Below are 21,594 nucleotides of genomic sequence, written 5' to 3' on the forward strand. Positions count from 1 at the left end.
GCCCATGCCTATGTCCTGAATGGTACTACCTAGGTTTTCCTCTAGGGTTTTTATGGTATTAGGTCTAACATTTAAGTCTCTAATCCATCTTGAATTAATTTTCGTATAAGGAGTAAGGAAAGGATCCAGTTTCAGCTTTCTACTTATGGCTAGCCAATTTTCCCAGCACCATTTATTAAATAGGGAATCCTTTCCCCATTTCTTGTTTCTCTCAGGTTTGTCAAAGATCAGATGGCTGTAGATGTGTGGTATTATTTCTGAGGGCTCTGTTCTGTTCCATTGGTCTATATCTCTGTTTTGGTACCAGTACCATGCTGTTTTGGTTACTGTAGCCTTGTAGTATAGTTTGAAGTCAGGTAGCGTGATGCCTCCAGCTTTGTTCTTTTGACTTAGGATTGTCTTGGAGATGCGGGCTCTTTTTTGGTTCCATATGAACTTTAAAGCAGTTTTTTCCAATTCTGTGAAGAAACTCATTGGTAGCTTGATGGGGATGGCATTGAATCTATAAATAACCTTGGGCAGTATGGCCATTTTCACGATATTGATTCTTCCTATCCATGAGCATGGTATGTTCTTCCATTTGTGTCCTCTTTTATTTCACTGAGCAGTGGTTTGTAGTTCTCCTTGAAGAGGTCCTTTACATCCCTTGTAAGTTGGATTCCTAGGTATTTTATTCTCTTTGAAGCAATTGTGAATGGAAGTTCATTCATGATTTGGCTCTCTGTTTGTCTGTTACTGGTGTATAAGAATGCTTGTGATTTTTGCACATTAATTAAGACCTGGAATCAACCCAAATGTCCATCAGTGACAGACTGGATTAAGAAAATGTGGCACATATACACCATGGAATACTATGCAGCCATAAAAAAGGATGGTTTGTGTCCTTTGTAGGGACATGGATGCAGCTGGAAACCATCATTCTTAGCAAACTATCACAAGAACAGAAAACCAAACACCGCATGTTCTCACTCATAGGTGGGAACTGAACAATCAGATCACTTGGACTAGGGAAGGGGAACATCACACACCGGGGCCTATCATGGTGGGGGGAGGGATTGCATTGGGAGTTATACCTGATGTAAATGACGAGTTGATGGGTGCAGCACACCAACATGGCACAAGTATACATATGTAACAAACCTGCACGTTATGCACATGTACCCTAGAACTTAAAGTATAATAATAATAATAATAATAATAAAAAAAGAAAAACAAGCCCATCTGTAGAGTGCTGCAAGATGCCTCCAGGTGGTCACAGGTAGCTATTTAACATGCATATTTTATCAGTGCCAGAGCAGATAGAGGGAAACTGTATCCATTATATTCTCATCGCCGTCACACGTGGTAGAATGGACTTCCAACTAAAGAATCTAAACATGTTTAAAACATTTTTCACCTCCAAAAAAAAGAAAGGTACATATTATCAATTAGATTTATGACCGTTGATGTTGACTTTAGTTACCTGGCTGAAGTAATGTTTGTCGGGTTTCTCTACTGTAAAGCTAGTGTTCTTCCCCTTTTCCATACTGTACTCATAGGAAGGAAGTCACTGTACCCAGCTCACACTAAGGAATAGGGAGTCATGCTTTTCCTCTTTTAGGGTAGAGTGATTACATCACTTATTTGGAATTGTTCTGCAAGGAACACTTGTCTTTTCTTCCCCATTTATTTAGTCAATTACTTATGTCATTGTGAACTCATGGATACATATTTTAGACTTCAGGTTATGATACAATATTACTTCATTTATTTTGGTGCCCAAATTTTCTCATCTGTGACCACTGAGACCTCTTTCCATTGGTTTCTGTGACCACTTTGACTGCCTTCATCAATGTGTGTGTGTGTTTTTAATCACTTTCTTACTTTCTGGGATTTCAAGATGCTCAAGGCTCAACTGGTATATCCCCTGCCCTAGACCTGAAATCAGCTATTTATCCAAAAAACCCTGGGCCCTTTTACTAGAGAAAGATATCAGAAACCAAAATATGGGGTGTGAGGTGCTATTAGAGTCTTGTTTCTTTTAGGTTCTCTTGCGTACATTTTTAAAAACTATTTAAGGATGAATATCTGCTTTGGCAGTTTTGTTTTACTGTGTATACATTTTGATCTGTCTGATTTCCCTATTTCTGACCACTGGAATCCTTTGGATGGATTTCCCCCCAGACTTACTGGGATTGTGGGCTTACTGTGGTTGAATATTAAATGACTGAATAAACTGCTTGGGGTGGGTGAATGTAAAGGATCATCTTTTCTTATGGGTCTGTGATTCAGGAGACATTGGTCCTTGTTTAAGAATCTATATTAAGACCGGGCGCGGTGGCTCAAGCCTGTAATCCCAGCACTTTGGGAGGCCGAGACGGGCGGATCACAAGGTCAGGAGATCGAGACCATCCTGGCTAACATGGTGAAACCCCGTCTCTACTAAAAAATACAAAAAACTAGCCAGGCGAGGTGGCGGGCGCCTGTAGTCCCAGCTACTCGGGAGGCTGAGGCAGGAGAATGGCATAAACCCGGGAGGCGGAGCTTGCAGTGAGCTGAGATCCAGCCACTGCAGTCCAGCCTGGGCGACAGAGCAAGACTCTGTCTTGAAAAAAAAAAAAAAAAAAGAACCTATATTAGCCATTTCAAAACGCATGGGCTTCCTGTGCTCTCCTAGAATCAGAGGAAGTACAGACTCAATGTGCCTGCAGAACCAACACTTGAATATGAGAGAATCAAGAATAGAAGAAAATAACTTCCAGAATTATGGAGTAAGGACCTAAAACAATTTCTCTTCCATTAAAGCAAAGAAAATACTGGCAAAAATTGACAAATTAATTCTTAGAATTCTGGAAGTCAATCCAAAGCTTTCAACAATTCAATGTGTTTATTTAGAAAACAAAAAGCTGAATTGTGGTAAGAATAGTACCCTTTGTGGCATTTTAATTTCCCATATTCCCACCTCCGTCTTACCAACTCTGTGATACTCTTGAAAACCAGTAGACTTACAAACACAGTAGCTGTGAAAACCAGCTGCCTAGCAGCACGTGCTCCCTCTCCAAAGAAATGTCATTATTTGACCTGTTAAAGCCACATTCACAAGGTTTATGTTTATCTGATCTGACTCAGAGCTTGGTAGATAAGAAAAGCCCTATCTTAAGAGTATTTGTCAAAAACAATCAGAGGCAATATTTAATATCGCAGCTGACTGAGGGGGCAACTGCAATTGAAGTAAACAAGAGGCTGACCAAAAAATGTAAAATAAAAATCTGGCAATGAGCTGTTCATAGGGAACTTTGAAAAGTTTTGACATATTTTTGGATATCTAAATAAGCACATATGTTTGTGGAGCCGGGCATATGCCCAGAAAAGACCCTATCTCTCACTTCAGCTGACCCTGAGACTGTGCAAGCCAGAAGTGAAGGTGTAGGCAAAGTTGTACACTGCCTGCCAGGTGTACCCCAGAATACACACTGAGACCCTCAGCAAGAAGTAGAAGATTTAATCGTATCACAACATTTAAGGAAATCTCTATCAAATTAGCTGACTACTAAGAAATTGAAAGACATGCCAATGACTGGACAACACAAAGCATATACACTTTTAAAATGAGCCCAAGCCAAAATTCCTTATTAAATAAACACTCATCAACCAAGGCAACAACCAAAATCTGTACTAGCCAATGTTTTCTACAGAAACTGAACCAATTAGATGTATGTACAGAGAACACTTTATTTTAAGGGATTGACTCACATGGGGGCTGGTAAGCCAAAATTTTGCAGTGCCAGCCAGTAGGCTGGGAACCCAAGGAAGAGCTGATGTTTCAAACTTGAGTCCAAAGGCAGTCTGGAGACATGTAACAACAAAAATACACAAACTACTTATATTACTGTTAGGTACTCCTAATCAAGTATTTATATGAGGCAAGTTTCTGGGTGATAATGTATTAAATACCTTAAAAAATATTTTAGTGAAATGAATAGATATAATTAAATTGATTGGTTGCTCCTGATTGCACTGAACCAGTGGGAAAGGAAAAGGATGAGCTCAAGGATTCAATTTCTTGGTGACAAAATCCGATTTGGGAACTGGAAAATGTAGTCACTAGAGTTAAAATGCAAACTTTCCCGAAAGGGACCATGTGCAAACCCTTGTTTTTATTGTGCAAAATGTAATACTATAAAATTTTTTCCAAATGTTCCACCATTGTTTTACAATAAAACACCATGAATTTGGAAGACTTGATGCTTCAAACACTTAAGGCTTATGTCACCATTTGCTATCTATTCCTAACGTAATTACAAAGATGTGCAGGGTATTTTTTTGGCATAAAGCTTTCAATGACTAAAAATATATATCCTAGCTGAATTTTGCACATAGATTTCAGTGTATATTTGTTAACTATACTGAAAAGAAAATACACAGCTTTTTCCTGTTGCTTAGAGGAATTATAGAAAGGAAGTAAGAATAATTTTATTTGATATAAAATATGTTTTACTGAATATTTTCCAAGGCATCATTATATGATTGACTATTCAGTGATGTTAAATATGGATTATTTAGATTTACTTCAATGAATCTAAAGACTGTAGTTGGCAGATTAATTATTGATACATAAATGGTTTCAAGTCATCAATATTTATTTTCATAAGTAAATTACATACTTCAAAAATCTTCTCATCCTAAGACTTTTGTTTTGTCAAACTATTTGTCTCTTCATTATATCACAATGTTTGATTTCAAATCCCATTCAAGTTCAGATTGCTACAAAGCTTCTATTTGTATTTTTGGATCAATGAGGATTTCCTTTACTATTTTCACTATTTTCCTTTAGAGGAGAAAAAGGAATAACCCCTGGTCAAACCAGCCATAAAGATGATATTTCTGAAGCCAGAGTGCATGAAATTCTCTTCTAGCAAAGACTAGAATATGAGGAGATGGAATAACCTTTAGAGAACATCTAATTCATCAGTATCATTACAGATTAGAGACCTAGATCCAAGGAGGCAAACTTATTTTCCCACAGTTAGACAGCATGCTAGGACACAGAGTTTATGATCTAGAATCCCAAAGCAATGCACTCTTTCCACATATCTCTGCTAAGTCAAGAAGAGACCCTCCATGACCAAGTCCTGATTTTTTTTCAATTTCAAATCTATGTTATTATTGGATTAAAATGGCATATAAAACCATTTTCTATCAAGTAATTTAAACATAGCTATCATTTTTCCCTTTTTACATTTATTTTTATAACATAAATAATGCACATTTGATGGTTAGAATGACCACATAACTTACTGTCCAAACCAGCACACTTTTTAAAAGTTTGAGGCTATTAATAATTACACTGAGATAAAAGGCAACCCAGAACATAAAGCCACTCTATGAATGAATGGACAATAAAATTAAGATATCAGTAAGCAAAATGAAAAAATAAACCCATTCACTCCATCTCCTCCATCTAGGCTTAGCTATATTTTGAATTTTATCATTATGGATATATCTATGCACATATTTTTTTGCCAAAAGGATCAATATTGTTTTGCAGTGTGTTTTTATCAATAAATGATGTGTTAGAATCATTTTTCTCAGTAAATATTCATGCACACTTAATGTTTGAATGATTGCTTAGCATTGTGTTGTTACTCTTATAACTGGCCTAGTCATATTCAAATAGAGACCACACTGCTCACTCAATTAGTCACCCTAGCCTCTGGGGGTCAAGCATATACTATCTCTGGAAAGTAAATATATAACTACAAAGGTTACCTCCATTTCCATCTTTCTACAAACAAACACCTAAACAACCAAAAAGACACAGGCCTAGACCAGTCAGGCAAAGGCCAAGCTATCAGAAGATACATCAGCAACAAGTAACCAGTTCAATCACACCCAGGATACTTGCTGAGTATCAGCTTTGTTCAAAAGCATGGCAGTTCACCAAAAATAAAGTAAAGTTGTTGATATGACCAGAGTATCAGTTTAAGAGCCTATAAATTTGGGCAGAACCTGGCAAATAAATCAACGATTATTACGTTCTTACATTTTCAAACCAGTACAGCAAAATGAGTCTTTATGAAATTATCTGCCTAGAAGAAATAAAGTCATGAAGCAAATCTACAGACATATATGTAAATTTCAAAGGGCAATTAGCGCACTGAAATTTGTTTGAATGTCTTATTACTAGATTATTTTCACAAATAATAAAGAGTAGTTGAGGATTATGGAAAGCCATTTATTCAGCAAATATTTATTTGGTCAGTTTTTATGTGTCAGTCATTTTTAGGCACCATGGCAAATAGAAAAGTGAGTCAACCTGAAGTCTATTTTAAAAGATTTCTTCTTGACGGGTAGAAAAGTATGTGCCTACTTTGAAAATAATACATGTAAATGCATGGCAGAAACATTATAAAAATGTAATTAAATGATGTTATTCATGCTTGATGGAAATTGGAGAAGGCTAAATCTACATCCAACTGGGTCTAACTGGCTGCGTACTCAGGAGATGTGGATAAAATATATCTTCATACAAGAAATGTCATTGCTCCCTGAAGGAGTTTTAGGACAATCATTCCCAGTGGAGAAAACAGCAGCAGCAGCAAAAGCAGACCAATAAAGAAGAAAGCAATACAGGATTAAAAGAGTTTGTAAAAGAGACTTTGAAACAATATTGGAAAGTGCTGTAAGGAAACATGGAGCTCCTTGAATGGTAAAGTAGTGAACATGGACTTGATGATTTTTGTTTAAATAAATTATGCTTATTTTTAATAACATGATTGAGGTATAATTGATATACAAAGAACTGCACATATTTAATGTTCGAAGCGCTTGAACATGTGCAAACACCTGTCATGCAATCACTACAATCCAGGCAACAGACATGTCCAAAGAATGTATGGGACAAGGTAGCTGATGACAGATTAAACAACATGGATTTAATCCTATAGGCAACTTGAAATAATTATTAAGATTTTCAGCAGGGGTCTAAGATATGAACTGCTGTTTAACCCATCATCACCTCCTTTGTCCTGCACATCTCCCTTCTCTTGATGCTGTCTTCTCACACAAATCATTTTGTGTTCCTGTCTCTTCAAAATGCCATGTGCTCCACGCACTTGAGAATTATTATTATTTTAATTCTGTTTTGTAAGACTTCTTAAGGCTGGACTCAGAGAAGGTTGAGGTTGCTGATCTTCCTCCACGACTTTATCTTAGACACATCCATCAGTAGTACCACTTCTGAATGCTACTCCGAGCATACAGCCTGGATATCAGCAGGAAGAATCTACTTAATTCTGCTGTTATACTGTCACATGTGGCCAGAAACCACAGGCTTTTAGGGAGAAAATTGTTAAATTTCACTCCATTTTTCCTTTTATGATAGTATATGAGTTTTTTTTACAGAGCTGGTTTGTGTCTTTAATATATGGAGAGAAACTAGAAGCAGGAAAGTACTGCTTTTCCATTTCTGTTACCATTTAGGCAATGAGAAGTATCATTCACAATTCCAATTTTAATTAAGGCGGTGATTCATGACCCAAAGAGGCAGAAACAGGACTCTCTCGGTCCCTTTGACAGAGCACAATACAGAGAAACTCACAATTGACTGAGCTGAGGGACCTGTTCTGAAATTCAAAGGAATAAAAAGCTTCCCGGTGATGTAAAGATCAGAGTTTCTTACCTCTCTGGGGAGCAAATGTTAGCAGGGGGGCTGCAAAGTTAATTACTTAAGGAGGACAGGAGACGGGTTGTGAATTGTGGGGAGCAAGAGCAGCAGAAACATGAAGGGGAATAAAACCCTAGGTCCAAACAGAAAAAAGAGAAAAACTGAAGTTGTAGCAAGACAGGTACATGGGTAGGGGGGTTGAAGATATATGTATGTAGTAAGGATAAAATCAACACATATCATTGATAGAAAGTATGAAAATCATAAAAATATATGAAAGTATAAAAAATATTACCCTTAACTCAACTTGCAAGCATGATTACTCCGGACATTTTCACATGTTTATTTCTAGGCTTTTGTTTTTTTTTTCTACTTTGGAAAACAGAGTTAAGACTATATGGTGTATTATATATTAATCATGCCCCCTCATAAAACATTATATAAAATACACATTTTGCATGTCATTAAAATTTGGAGAAAAATATTTGGAACTAAAAATAGTAGGAAAAAGCAAACCAACATAGTTCATAGTTAGCTTAGCTTTCCTTAATAAGGCTATTTGCTATCCATTCTTAAACTGTCCACAATGGAGATGTCAGTCTATCAAAATGCTTCCTTTTACCATATCACAGAATTATTTTGAGTTAAAAAAGAGGGCTTTTGCTCAAACTCCTCTTTCTACACTTCCAAAACGTACTTTCTTTCTTTTTTTTTTTTTTTTTGAGACGGAGTCTCGCTCTGTCACCCAGGCTGGGGTGCAGTGGCCAGATCTCAGCTCACTGCAAGCTCCGCCTCCCGGGTTTATGCCATTCTCCTGCCTCAGCCTCCCGAGTAGCTGGGACTACAGGCGCCGGCCACCTTGCCCAGCTATTTTTTTTGTATTTTTTAGTAGAGGCGGGGTTTCACCGTGTTAGCCAGGATGGTCTCAATCTCCTGACCTCGTGATCCGCCCATCTCGGCCTCCCAAAGTGCTAGGATTACAGGCTTGAGCCACCGCGCCCGGCCCACTTTCTTTCTTTATACACACACACACACACACACACACACACACACACACACACACACACACACACACAGAGGAATCTTTTTCTTCTCTTTGCACTGTCTTCCCATAAAGCAGATGGTGCTTCAAATTTCCTCGGCCCCTCACAAAGCTGTTCCTCTAGCAACCTCCCCTAAAAGACTGATTTTAAAACAAGCAAAGATGTTCTTTGAATCCCCTGCTAGTCAATCTGGCAGTCCAACCTAAAATGTTTCTAATTTTAAGAAAAGTAATTAACTTTACGACAAGATAGTTTAATCATAGCTGCAGCAAGGAGGTTAGGGTGCAAGGGTGTTAGAAATAATAATAAACATTCTTTCCTTGGGAAAAAATCCAATGAGGTTCAAAATCTCAACTCATTTCTAGTTCTGGCAGATACATATTTGCCTCCTGCTGGGTTTTGGATCAGGGAGTAGGTTGGAAAATCAGAGATCAACAGAAAAAGATCTTTGGAAGGTAAAGGTGATACCTGTGTCTGAAAGTATGGAGTAGAGGTACTTTAATTCTTTTTGTTTGTTTGTTTTGGATGGAGTCTCGATCTGTTGCCCAGGCTGGAGTGCAGTGGTGCGATCTCGGCTCACTGCAAGCTCCACCTCCCAGGTTCAAACCATTCTCCTGCCTCAGCCTCTGGAGTAGCTGGGGCTACAGGCACCTGCCAGCATGCCTGGCAAGGGGACTTTAATTCTTTTAACTAGTCCTGCTGACCAGGGATTGAATTAAAGTTTAAATTTCAAAAATATTTGTGATTATAAAACCGGTGATTTAAAAGGGTTTTAAAAATTTAAATAAGATCTACAGGGGTCATAATTATAACAGTGACTAGTATGTATTGGGTGTTAGTTTTCTGCCATTCTTAAATTCATTGTCTAATCCTCACCTAGGAGAACTGGGTTGCGTTAGGATCAATGAGTTGGTTCACATCAGAATGATCTGTAAGTTGAGTTCTATCAGAATTTTAACTCTGTATGAGCAAAATTAAAAAAAATCCTCAAGCAAGACATTTATTCTTCTTGGTTTCAGTGCCCTCATCTATACAATATCTGTATTAAAAGCCCTTGTGGAGATAGTCTCTGAGCTCTGTTTTAGATCTTCATTTGGAAGTGAACTCACACTGAGTCCATTGTCTGTAACCAAGTATTTCTTCAGTGCCTGCATACTGAGCTCTTACTGAATGGTCAGCATTTCTTTCTGGAAAGACCATTATGATACATTAAAGAACGTAGCACATTGTTTGCTATTCCTCCCACTGAGAGTAGAATCCAATTTCGCTCTTTTTGCTTCAGATGACTTTAGGACCAGTTACTGAACAATCAAGAGAGACTCTGAGAGATAACCGCCTGACTGAACCTAGCCAACCTGTAAAATCCATAAATAATAGTAATAAATTGCAGTTTACAGGTTAGTTTCAGGGTGGTTTGTTATGCATCCATACATCATTGGGGCATCTGCTTGTTCAAAGCTATATTCTCCTCATTCTTTTGTATCATGCACCACAGGTGAATCAAACGGTATACAATAATAGCTCAATATTTTTGAGGTATCGAATGTTTGGAAATTTCTGCATATTTTTCATCTGCTTTTATTTGGATTATTCACCTGATTCTGAGTTGATCCCATAAAACTTCGAAACTCAGGAAGCAATGGACTCTTGCGATGTGTCTGTTCAATAACATCCTACATCTTCCAGGAAGAACTCAGGGCTTTGAATCAGGGAGCAGGGATAGATGGAGGAAAGGAGATCCTACTGAAAAATGTGTTCAGCTAGCTCCTGGTCATATTCTGGCCACTGCAGTTTGGCCTTTCAAAAGTTACTTCACTTATAAGTGGGAGCTGAATGATGACAACACATGGACACAATGGGGAAACAACACACACACTGGGCCTGTTGGAGGGGGAGGGAGAGCATTAAGAAGAATAGCTAGTGGATGCTGGGCTTAATACCTGGGTGATGGGGTGATCTGTGCAGCAAACCACCGTGACACACGTTTACCTGTGTAACAAACCTGCACATCCTGCACATGTACCCCAGAACTTAAAAAAATTGGTGAAGAAAAAAATAATACAATAAAATTTCTCAAACTAAACAAAGAGAGTTACTTCACTTCTTTGGATATCAGGTGCCTTGTCTTTCAAATAAGGTGTTGATTTATGTGGTCTTGAGAACTCTTTGTTGCTCTGATCTTAAGTTTCTTTTTATAATATTAGAATCATATTTTACCTACATTATAGGGCTTTATGAAGATTAAATCGAGCATCGTGGGTAGTGTTTTTCCAGCCCCTGTGACTAAGTAGGTAATAAATGGTCCTCAATCATCATCATCATCATAGATAATTCAAGGCCTGAATGGCAGAAGCAGAAGAGGAGAACTCAAGTGAAAAGTGCCAGACACATAACACAGCTTACCTAATTAAACACGCTGCTGGCTAAGCTGGGGTGGCTTTCTGCCCCCGCTACTTAAGAGAGAAAAATAGAAACGTCTCCGCATCTGCCACTGCATACCCTCTCAGAGCACAGACCAACTTTGCCCTTCCTTAAAAGTCCCAGGGTTTACCTATGAACTTTTAGGAAATAAATAACCAGCCTCAAAGCTTGATAAAGAGGGCATCAGTAGCAGCTCTAGAGGTTTGCCCTGATTTATATCTCATCCTCCAGTAAAGTCTTCTGCTCCCACTCCTAGCCAACCCCGCTCAACGCCCACCCTCACTGCGGCACTGGACGCGCGGGGGATGCGGGGTTATTCCCCGAGTAGCCGCTAAGGGGAGCCGGACGCTAGACCGCCCTCCCGCGTTCCCATGGCAACGACACCGGCGGGCGCGTAGCCTGGGGAGCGAAGTGCCGGCTAAAGCAGGTGTCGGATTGCAGCGCGCTCGCCGAGGCTCCGGACGTTGGAGCCTCTGAGTCTGGCTACTGTTCCTCCGCCTCCCTCTCGGGCAGCTCCCTAAGCCGGCTGGGACGCGCAGAGTGAAAATGGTCCACCATTCAGGCTCCATTCAGTCTTTTAAACAGCAGAAAGGTCAGTTGGAATCTTGCTCCCCTCTCCCTGCGGGCGTCACTTCCCCCTCTGCATGCCCTTGCAGTTGTGTAGGAGCATCCTTTGCAGGCTTATGCGACACAGAGGTGGGGAACTCTGTGAAGTTCAAAAAAAAAAAAAAAAAATTAAATGCCTCTTCACTCTGCATCCTAGATGAGTGATTTTCTGAGCCTCCGCACAGTGCCTGGGAGTAGCGGAATTCGTCATTTCAGGACTTGACTTAATGTATATCTCTGTGAAGATTGTTTCAATGCACTGCAGTAAACCCCGCTTAGTAGGGATTGTCCAAATAGCTCAGTAGAGCTCTGAGGGGTGAGGACAGAAATGTTCAACAGTATTTGCCGTCTTCTGTGGTTCAAATGTTGAGTAATCTTCACAAAAGTGTGTCTACTCCTTGAGACGCATTTACACAATCATAAGATAAATGAATTCTTGGGAGAGTTCCAAAGCTGGCCTGTTGCAGTTAAAGGGGCTCTGTCACTTCCTTGGGAAAATTTATTGTTTGCCCATGTTCCATGCTTGATTCTGGGTTTCAAGTTCTTGATGTTAGATTTCTCTTCTAGGGGCTTCGTATTATGTCTTTTAGCGTCTCCCTCAAGTTTCTTGCGGGGCATAGTGACAAGAATCTGTATGTTCAAGTTATCCTCACTCTTTGATCTTTGTTTCTTAATTTGGTTTAAAAGGCTTTTTACGGAGCATTTTTATTTTGAGGCACATTCACAGTTTTTGGAGTTTTATTATCCAGAAGCAATAACTAACACAATTGCAACGTTGCTGAATTAATAATGACAATAATGATACAGTTAACCATAGAGTACCTAAGATGTGTGGATTCTGGAATGCTGAATTTGTTCATTCAAAGTAAATATTTACTTAAATATTCTCATCCCCCACCCTCCAGATATTATTTGTATTTCTTTCGTCGACAGTTGTTTTTTTGTAGGGCTTTTTTTTTTTTTTTTTTTTTTTTTTTGAGATAGATTCTCGCTCTGTCGCCCACTCTGGAGTGCAGTGGCAGGATCTCTGCTCACTGCAAGCTCCTCCTCCCAGGTTCACACTATTCTCCTGCCTCAGCCTCCTGAGTAGCTGGGACTGGCGCCCGCCACCACGCCGGGCTAATTTTTTTTTTGTATTTTTAGTAGAGACTGGGTTTCACAGTGTTAGCCAGGATGGTCTCGTTCTGATCTGAAGTGATCCATCACCTCAGCCTCTCAAAGTGCTGGGATTACAGGCGTGAGCCACCACGCCTGGCCCTTGATTTTTTTTTTTTTAAACAAAAACTAGATTAGCACACAAGAAATAATTTCGAAGGGATTCCTGCATAAGACAGAATATGGAACTGACTGAGTTTCCAGAACCATTATTCTGTACTCAGTTCAAGCCCAAGTTCTCTAGGATGTTTCAAACATATGTTGAAATTGGGAGTGATGTGTGAGACTGTGGGGGTAGACAAAAATTTCAGCTAGTATGCACTTCTACTTCAACTCTAAACGTTTCAAAGAAAGTTAAACTGCTTCAAGAAGTTGTGTTCTCTTTCATCATGGTTTTAAACATATATAAACTTTTAGAATGAAGACAAAGATGGTAGGAACTTTGCAACGGCCTCACAGAATGAGTACCTCCTCTGATGCATTGGCTATGGGTGACTCATTTCTGGGATCTGGAAGCTTCAAATGACCCCCACAACAATGTATTATGTATGGATACATGTTGTGCTTTTAAGAAGGAAATAATTGCCAACTGTAGGACCGACTGTTATTGCTCAAAGTGAGTGATAAGAAATTGTGCAATTGCTGGCATTTCATATTGTTTCCTTTATGATGCATTATGAGCCATTTAGTTTCCAGTAAGTATAGTATTTACTGTTTGGCACAAAAGGCAACTTCAGCAAATGGATACAAATCTAGAGGAGGAGTACTCCAGTAGGAAGGAAGCAAGATTCATTTTAGCTAAGTGGTTCTGGTTAATGGCTTCTTAATCCTGCATGGACATTAGGAAAAAAACAGACCAAATTGAGGATTAGCTATTTTTATTCTTCAGATAGGAAGAAGCAAAATAATTCTCTAGATGTTATCTGTCCCAGGAGGTATGCAACAGCAACAACAACAAAACATTCAGATGTGCTGTTCACCATAAAATTAACCTGGAAATTGCACATTAAAATGGAGAAAATTCTCTGGTGGAACTCTGTACTCCTAGGTTCTAAGCTTGCCTTTGTTACTAGCTGAGAAATCTTCAACAACGTGGTTAATTTCTTTGGACTTTGCTTCATATATAGGATGAACAGAATACATTCCTAATCCCTTTGGCCTTTTCTATCTCTCTTCCTCTCTTTAATGGGAGGGACAATTTGCATGTGAAGGCAGAGATGATTTCTTCCAGGACCAGATAAAGAGGAGAGCCTTGCTTTTAGTTTACTTTTACAAATTGATTTAGCTGAAAAATCCAGTTGATGGAATTTTTCTTTTGTTTTAATCTAGTGAGCTCAATGTCTCTTTTAAAAATTTTGATTTCAACTTTAAAATATCTAGATATATCCAGAAATCACCCTTATTATATTATTTTAAAAGGTTCCACCCTTAATTGAAAAACAGACACACTCAATAAATAAACTCTACAAAAGGCATAGGGATTCTCCTTTATATTTGAGAGCTATGTATTAACCAATCCCTGATCAAAATTTGTTTTGATAGGTAAGTGTAAGTATAGTATAAATAAGTATAGATGCCAGACTTGTTATCTGTGAAATGAAATACTGTATGTAAGTCTTAATTTATTCATTAATTTAATCTCTGGTCTTTATTTTGAGCCCTGGATATTAATCCAATGCATTCTACTTATAGGTTATGTCATTTAATATCAACTAAGCCACAGTTACTGCTTATGTGAAATGAAGATAATTTTATCTATCTTGCAGTGTTATAAGGTGTTTAGCAGTTTGACACACAGTTGGGGCTCAAAAAATTTAGTGATTTTTCTTACTAAAATTCATCCAGGCTCATTCATCTTTGGTTGGCTCTTTAGTAGTATATTGGACTCTTAGCAGTTCCCTTATAATTTCTTGCCTTTTTTTTTTTTTTTTTCTTTTGCATCATGCAGCTTTATTACTTTGGGATTCATCTTAAGGAAAACAGTGGACTCCAGACCATCTACGGATGGTTCTTTAAAATAGTCTGGAGTTAACAATCACAAACTCTCCGCAATTCATATGTCCATCCCTCGGGAAAACTTCCAAAGCATTCCCATAGAAATTTTTAGGTTTGCAATTAACTTTATAATCTAAAATGTTTTTGCAAAAAATGGTATTTATTCACTCTCCACTCTTAAGTACCATGCTTTTGCTGCGTGTATGTCGGGGGCTGTGCTTAGTAATAGCATTATTCGGTACTCTTTGGTTGGTGAATCTGGTGCTACCAAACCCTCCTCCTTAAAGGAATTGGTACAATAGGGAGTCTGAGAGATTTGCTAAACACTTTTATGAGAATTGCAGACAACTCTGCACTTCTGCAGGAAAATATTGACATTTTGTTTTTTGGCAGTGCCAGTTGTGTTTATGAAGAAGATATACACATATATTTTTGAACTTTAATCCACTGTAAATTTTAGATTATCTTATTAAGAGGCTTAATAGGTTAGGAAGTAAAAAGTGAGACATCTGTGCAGTGCTGGGGACGGGGAGGCAGTCTGCTTATTTTTGATGTCCCAAGGGTAAATTGGAGTGTATTATGGTTATAGGCAACTGGGAGTGTATGTTTGCTTTTGTCTTAGCACATCTTGTAAGAACACATTAGCTGACACATCAGCAGTTTTTTCTGGGGAAAGTCCAACTTTGCTTCCTAGCCTGGCTTTCTATGTTTTGCTTGATTTATGATGAACTCATGTGTCATACAAGGGTGGGCAAGAAAAGGACAATGATAGATCTGGCTGCTGGTGGCTTCTCCTTACCAGTACAGCTACCAAGACTTTTCATAGAACAATAGATCAAATCAAACACAGCCTGTCCAAAAAGATTTGGGCTTAATGGGATCAGCAAAGGCTGTTAAGTGATTCATCATTATCCTAAAGGACATTTGGTTAAACAGAGTGTTTTTAGTAATTCCGCAGAAATAAGCATTTACTACTCACACAACTCATTTAATAATAAGAATAGTTTACACTTATGTGGAGACTTACAAACCAAAGTATTTTCTTTCTCTCTTTCTCTAAATATATTAGTTGCTATTGCAAGTGTACATCCATAAAGCCACTTGGCACAACTATCCTGCTTTGTGTCGAGTTCTGACTTCAAATTACTTAGAAGGACAATCCTGGGGAAAATATATTGTTTCAGAATCTCTGATATCCACTGTTTTCATCTCCTTTTCTCCTAACTGACATCCTTACAATCTAGAACCTCCCTATACCCTTATAGTAGAGAAATAAGAAAAAAAATCTGGAGCCATTTATACAGTGACAAAATTTCATTCACTCATTGTGCTAACTCTTCCTGGTATTTTCACAGTCTATTCTTTTATTTATGACTAAAGCTCAGGAGGCATTGTCTCTCATTAAAATAATTCTAAGTTGTGTAGGAAAAATCACTGGGGGAGATATTTTAAGGTAAGGAGTTATACTTTTCTTAGGCTGGTACTGAATATCAACCTGGATCATTAGAAAGAATTGGGAGTCTAATCTAATTTAGAGCCCATTTGGTCTTCTACTCTGTCCTTTAATTTTCACCTTTCTCTTTCTTTTCTTACACAGAAGGTTTCCTAGATATTTGGAACTCCAGTTCTCCATTAACAATCCCCCAGTAAGAGTGAGCCAAACTATAAAAAGAATATAGAGATATTTCAACCCGAAAAAAAACACAAGTGTCTGGGACTGTATCTTAAAAAATCTTGCATATATACCTCAGATGGCTCAGAGGAATTACTGTGTTAATTCAAAGTAAGAACACTGCTGTTTAAAATGATGGCTTTGAATTAGCAAGAATAGTAGTATATGTTATGTGATAAATATATATCCTCTACTTAGTAAGGGAGAGAAGTGATGGAGTTTAAAATTAATTATATCTAAAGTAATTATAATTTTAAAATGTGTTTCAAAGCTATCTAGAATTTTACTTATCTAAAATAGCACATTCCTTGATGATTCTAGAGAGCTGAAGTTTTCATTTGAATCTGGGATTTGCAATCATATTCTGCACATGAATGTTTCTGAAAATAATATATTTGGAGTTGATGATTATATAAACCAATTTATCAAAAGACAATTTAAACTCAAACCCTTAAAAAATCCAAGAAAGGCCGGGCGCGGTGGCTCAAGCCTGTAATCCCAGCACTTTGGGAGGCCGAGACGGGCGGATCACGAGGTCAGGAGATCGAGACCATCCTGGCTAACATGGTGAAACCCCGTCTCTACTAAAAAATACAAAAAACTAGCCGGGCGCGGTGGCGGGCGCTTGTAGTCCCAGCTACTCGGGAAGGCTGAGGCAGGAGAATGGCGTAAACCCGGGAGGCGGAGCTTGCAGTGAGCTGAGATCCGGCCACTGCACTCCAGCCTGGGCTACAGAGCGAGACTCCGTCTCAAAAAAAAAAATCCAAGAAAAATTCAACCTTCTCGTCATTATTTCAATGTCTTATAAGTCTGCAGATGTTTATTAAATGTTAGCGTAAAAATTATGGCTCACTTTGGGAGGCCGAGGTGGTGAATCACTTGAGGACAGGAGTTTGAGACCATCCTGGTCAACGTGGTAAAACCCCATCTCTACTAAAAATACAAAAATTGGCTGGGTGTGGTGGTGGGCACCTGTAATCCCAGCTACTCGGGAGACTGAGGCAGGAGAATCGCTTGAACCAGGGAGACGGATGTTGCAGTGAGCCGAGATTGCACCACTGCACTCCAGCCTGGGTGACAGAGTGAAACTCAGTCTCAAAAGAAAAACAAAACAAAACAAAACTATGGCTTAATGTAATGTAGTTGTACCTTGTTGAAAAGAGCACTGACTCAGAGTTCCCTGAGATTGACCCCTGTTACCACCTCTGTGCCTTTGAGGATTTACCTTTTCTGAGCAATAGTTTCCTTATCCAAAGTTTCAGGATAGTAACATCTACCTCTCAGGATTGTAGTGAATGATAATAATAAAAATAACAGCAAAAACAACAGCAGAAGCTAATATTGTGTGGACACTATTACACATTGAGAGATGAAGCCCCCTAGACTTCCTGGGTTGAGTGGGAACTTGGAGAACTTTTCTGCCTAGCTAGAGGATTGTAAATGCACCAATCGGCATTCTGTAAAAATGCACTAATCAGTGCTCTGTGTCTAGCTAAAGGATTGTAAACACACTAAACAGCACTGTGTAAAAACGTACCAATCGGTGCTCTGTAAAATGGACCAATCAGCAGGATGTGGGCGGGGCCAAATAAGGGAATAAAAGCTGGCCACCTGAGCCAGCAGCAGCAACCTGGTGGGACCCCGTCCATGCTGTGGAAACTTTGTTCTTTCACTTTTCACAGTAAATGTTGCTGCTGCTCACTCTTTGGGTCCGCACTACCTTTATGAGCTGTAACACTCACCGCAAGGGTCTCCGGCTTCATTCCCGAAGTCAGCGAGACCATGAAGAACAAACAACTTCGGATGCGCCACCTTTAAGAGTTGTAATACTGCAAAGGTCTGCGACTTCACTCCTGAAGTCAGCGAGGCCACGAACCCACTGGAAGGAAGAAACTCTGGACACATCTGAACATCTGAAGGAACAAACTCTGGACACACCATCTTTTAAGAGCTGTAACACACACCGGGAGGATCTGCGGCTTCATTCTTGAAGTCAGCAAGACCAAGAACCCACCAGAAGGAATAAATTCTGGACACACCATTGTTCCCAAAGTTCAAAGATACACATTCACTGCATTATTTTATACTCCCTAAGGCTTTAATAATTTTATTATTGTTCTTATTTTCAAGGTAAGGGATTTGAGGTTGAGATAACTTATATGCATTGCAAGTTAACTCTTAATGAGTGAAAAAGCTAGGGTTTTAACACAGCCCTCCCTGATGCCAAAGTCCCCCGCCCCCCCTTTTTTTAAAGACACAGTCTTGCTCTTCTTGCCCAGGCTGGAGTACAGTGGAGTGATCTCGGCTCACTGTAACCTCTGCCTCCTGGGTTCAAACTATTCTCCTGCCTCGGACTCCTGAGTAGCTGGGATTACAGCTCCCCGTCACCATGCCTGGCTAATTTTTGTATTTTTAGTAGAGACGGGGTTTCACCATGTTGGTTAGGCTTGTCTCCAACTCCTGACCCAGGTGATCCTGCCTCAGCCTCCCAAAGTGCTGAGATTACAGGCGTGAGCCACCGCGCCTGGCCCAAAGTCCACATTTCTAACCATTGTCCATTCCACAAAGAAGCCTAATTGTTGCAGGTTCTTCGGAGAATGAAACACTTAAACAGCTGAAAAGCATTTCAGTCCTGTCTAATTTTCACCACAGCTGTCTGTAGATAGTTTCCTTGCTCTACACCTTTTCCCTAAAAATATTATCAGAGTTCAGGGCAGATTTTTATTGTTTCTTAACTTCATCATGGGTAGCTCCCCATCCCTTCTGTGACTTCAGTCACCATATATCTGAAATGAAAACATCTGGCAGAATGACCCCTCCATGTTCCCTTCTGACTCTGCAGTTCATCAAAAGTTACAGAAGTGTGAAATAATATCCTTAACCTGTAGTGTATTAGTACAACCATCCTGGCTGTCCCTTTGGTTATTCTTACTCTTTCCTCTTAAATTGCACTGCAAGTAGCAATTACTTTAAATTCCGATTGGTTTCAATGCAACAGCTATGTAGGAAGCCTGCAGCAGCTGCGGGATACAGATTCACCAAAGTGTGAATCTCCCATATTCACCCCCTCACTATAACCGAGATGTGGTTGGCCTGCTGAGGAGAGAGGTTCCTTGAGGGTAAAACTGGGTTGCCTGAAAGTTATGTTACTGAAAGTATTTTGCAAATGCATTGTATTGGTTGTGGTACATTTCTTATCATTGTACTCTTAGTTACTAGGCTGACCCAAAGGCATTTCCTAAAAATACCTCCTAAAGTTATATATTTTGTTGGTGCACAAGTAAAACGTCAAATGCCATTACTTTCAATGGCAAAATCCTCAATAACTTTTACACCAACCTAATATATTTTATATTTGTCTTTGGAACACTAATAACAACAGTTTGGGAGGGTGGTGGCGGCTAATTTCTAAATGTGTGCACAAGATCTGGCTTTAAACACACACTCCAGCACTCCCTGATATCTGGAGCAATTTATTTCATTTACTTTAGCTCATTTTCCTACATCTATACTATCTAGGTTTCCTAGCTTGTGAGATCTGAAGAATCACCTAACATTCTTGTTAAAATGCAAATTCTTCAGTCCCTCTAGACCTACCGAATCTAAACTCCAGGGCAGGAGACTAGAAATCTGTATTTTTTACAAAAATGCACCCTAGGAGAGTCTGACAATTGAGTCAATTTCAAAAACAATTTGCTAATACAATACTATAACTATGTGCACATTAAATTAGAGAATGAATTTAAGTGAGTGAACTATAGTAAATTGCCAATTGATGCTATATTTATTAGTAAAGACAAGCTATATAGATACTAGATATACTTAGTTGTATACATGCATTTCATCCAATGGAATGTAACTGTAGTGTTTTCCTAATGTTAACTATCTTCCTTTTTAAGGTTTTGTTAAGGTTCCTAAATGGCCTTGGCTGTCTTGTCTTATGTGTTCTATGCTTGTTAACTTCTCAACTAATTCATGTCAAACTGGACACTTTAATTAATGGGTTTTTAGACTTGTAGGGAAGAATGTTTAGACTTTGTTTTCGGTTGTTCAATCATGTCCCTTGTAAATACCCCAAATGCTGTCAATTCTTTATCTTTGTTCTAGGTCCTGAACAAAGTTAGTTTTCTTTTCTTTTCTTTTTTCTCTCCCTTACCTCCCCTCCCCTTCCCTTCCCCTCTTTCTTTCTTTTCTTTCTTTTTACTATGTAACATTTTGCAAAAGAGAGGGCTTTGCTGTATAGCCTCACATAAAGAAATATCTCAGAATGACTTGAAAAAAATGCATAATGAAAGGCTTATAATTCTCCTTGATTTATATATAGTGAAAATGTGTATTAGGTTTGTGTTTCCTTATAAATTCACTTTAATAATGTAAAGTCATTGTAGGAAAGGCAATGTGTGAAATAAAAGATATTATGTCATAAAAATTGTGTTTGAATCTTAAGATTGTTACACAGTAAGTAGTCATGGGCAAACTAATTAATTTCAGTGGGTTTCAGTTTCTTTAGTTATGAAAACAGACATAAGTTCCGTTATTAAATTCTTACTCTTTGCCAGACATTTTTAAAAGTGTTTTGCTTATAAACCATTTAATAAAAAGGAGAAATTCCTATTATTTCATTTCACAGATATATTAGTCAGGATTCTTCAAAGGGGCAGAACTAATAGGATAGATGTGTATGTGAAAAGGAGTTTATTAAGGAGAATTGACTCACAGGATCACATGGTAAAGTCCCATGATAGGCCGTCTGCAAGTTGCGGAGCAAGGAAGCCAGTAGTGGATTAGTCCAGGGCCCAAAAGCTCAAAAGTATGGAAGCCAACAGTGTAGCCTTCAGCTAAAGGCCCAGGAATCCCTGGCAAACCACCGGTGTAAGTCCAAGAGTCCAAAGCTGAAGAACCTGGAGTTTGATGTTGGAGGATAGGAAGCATCCAGCATGGGAGAAAGATGAGGCTAGATGCTCTTCCATCTTCTCTTGCCTGCTTTATTCTAGCCTGGCTGGCAGCTGATTAGATGGTGCCCACTCAGATTAAGGGTGGGTCTGCCTCTCCCAGTC

The 21,594-nt window shown here is 38.9% G+C and overlaps 1 protein-coding gene across 1 annotated transcript in view; it reads left to right on the plus strand.

The window, feature by feature from the left end:
• Positions 1-10,807: 10,807 nt before the first annotated feature.
• Positions 10,808-21,594, plus strand: part of ANO3 (anoctamin 3) — a 323,668-nt gene continuing 312,881 nt past the window's right edge. Inside the window, 1 exon segment of the mRNA XM_031653387.1 lies at positions 10,808-11,701. Within this exon segment, the coding sequence (XP_031509247.1) occupies positions 11,656-11,701 (46 nt within the window). The 5' untranslated portion in view covers positions 10,808-11,655.

Source organism: Papio anubis, chromosome 12 (assembly GCF_008728515.1).
Source record: "Papio anubis isolate 15944 chromosome 12, Panubis1.0, whole genome shotgun sequence".
Lineage (NCBI taxonomy): Eukaryota > Metazoa > Chordata > Mammalia > Primates > Cercopithecidae > Papio > Papio anubis.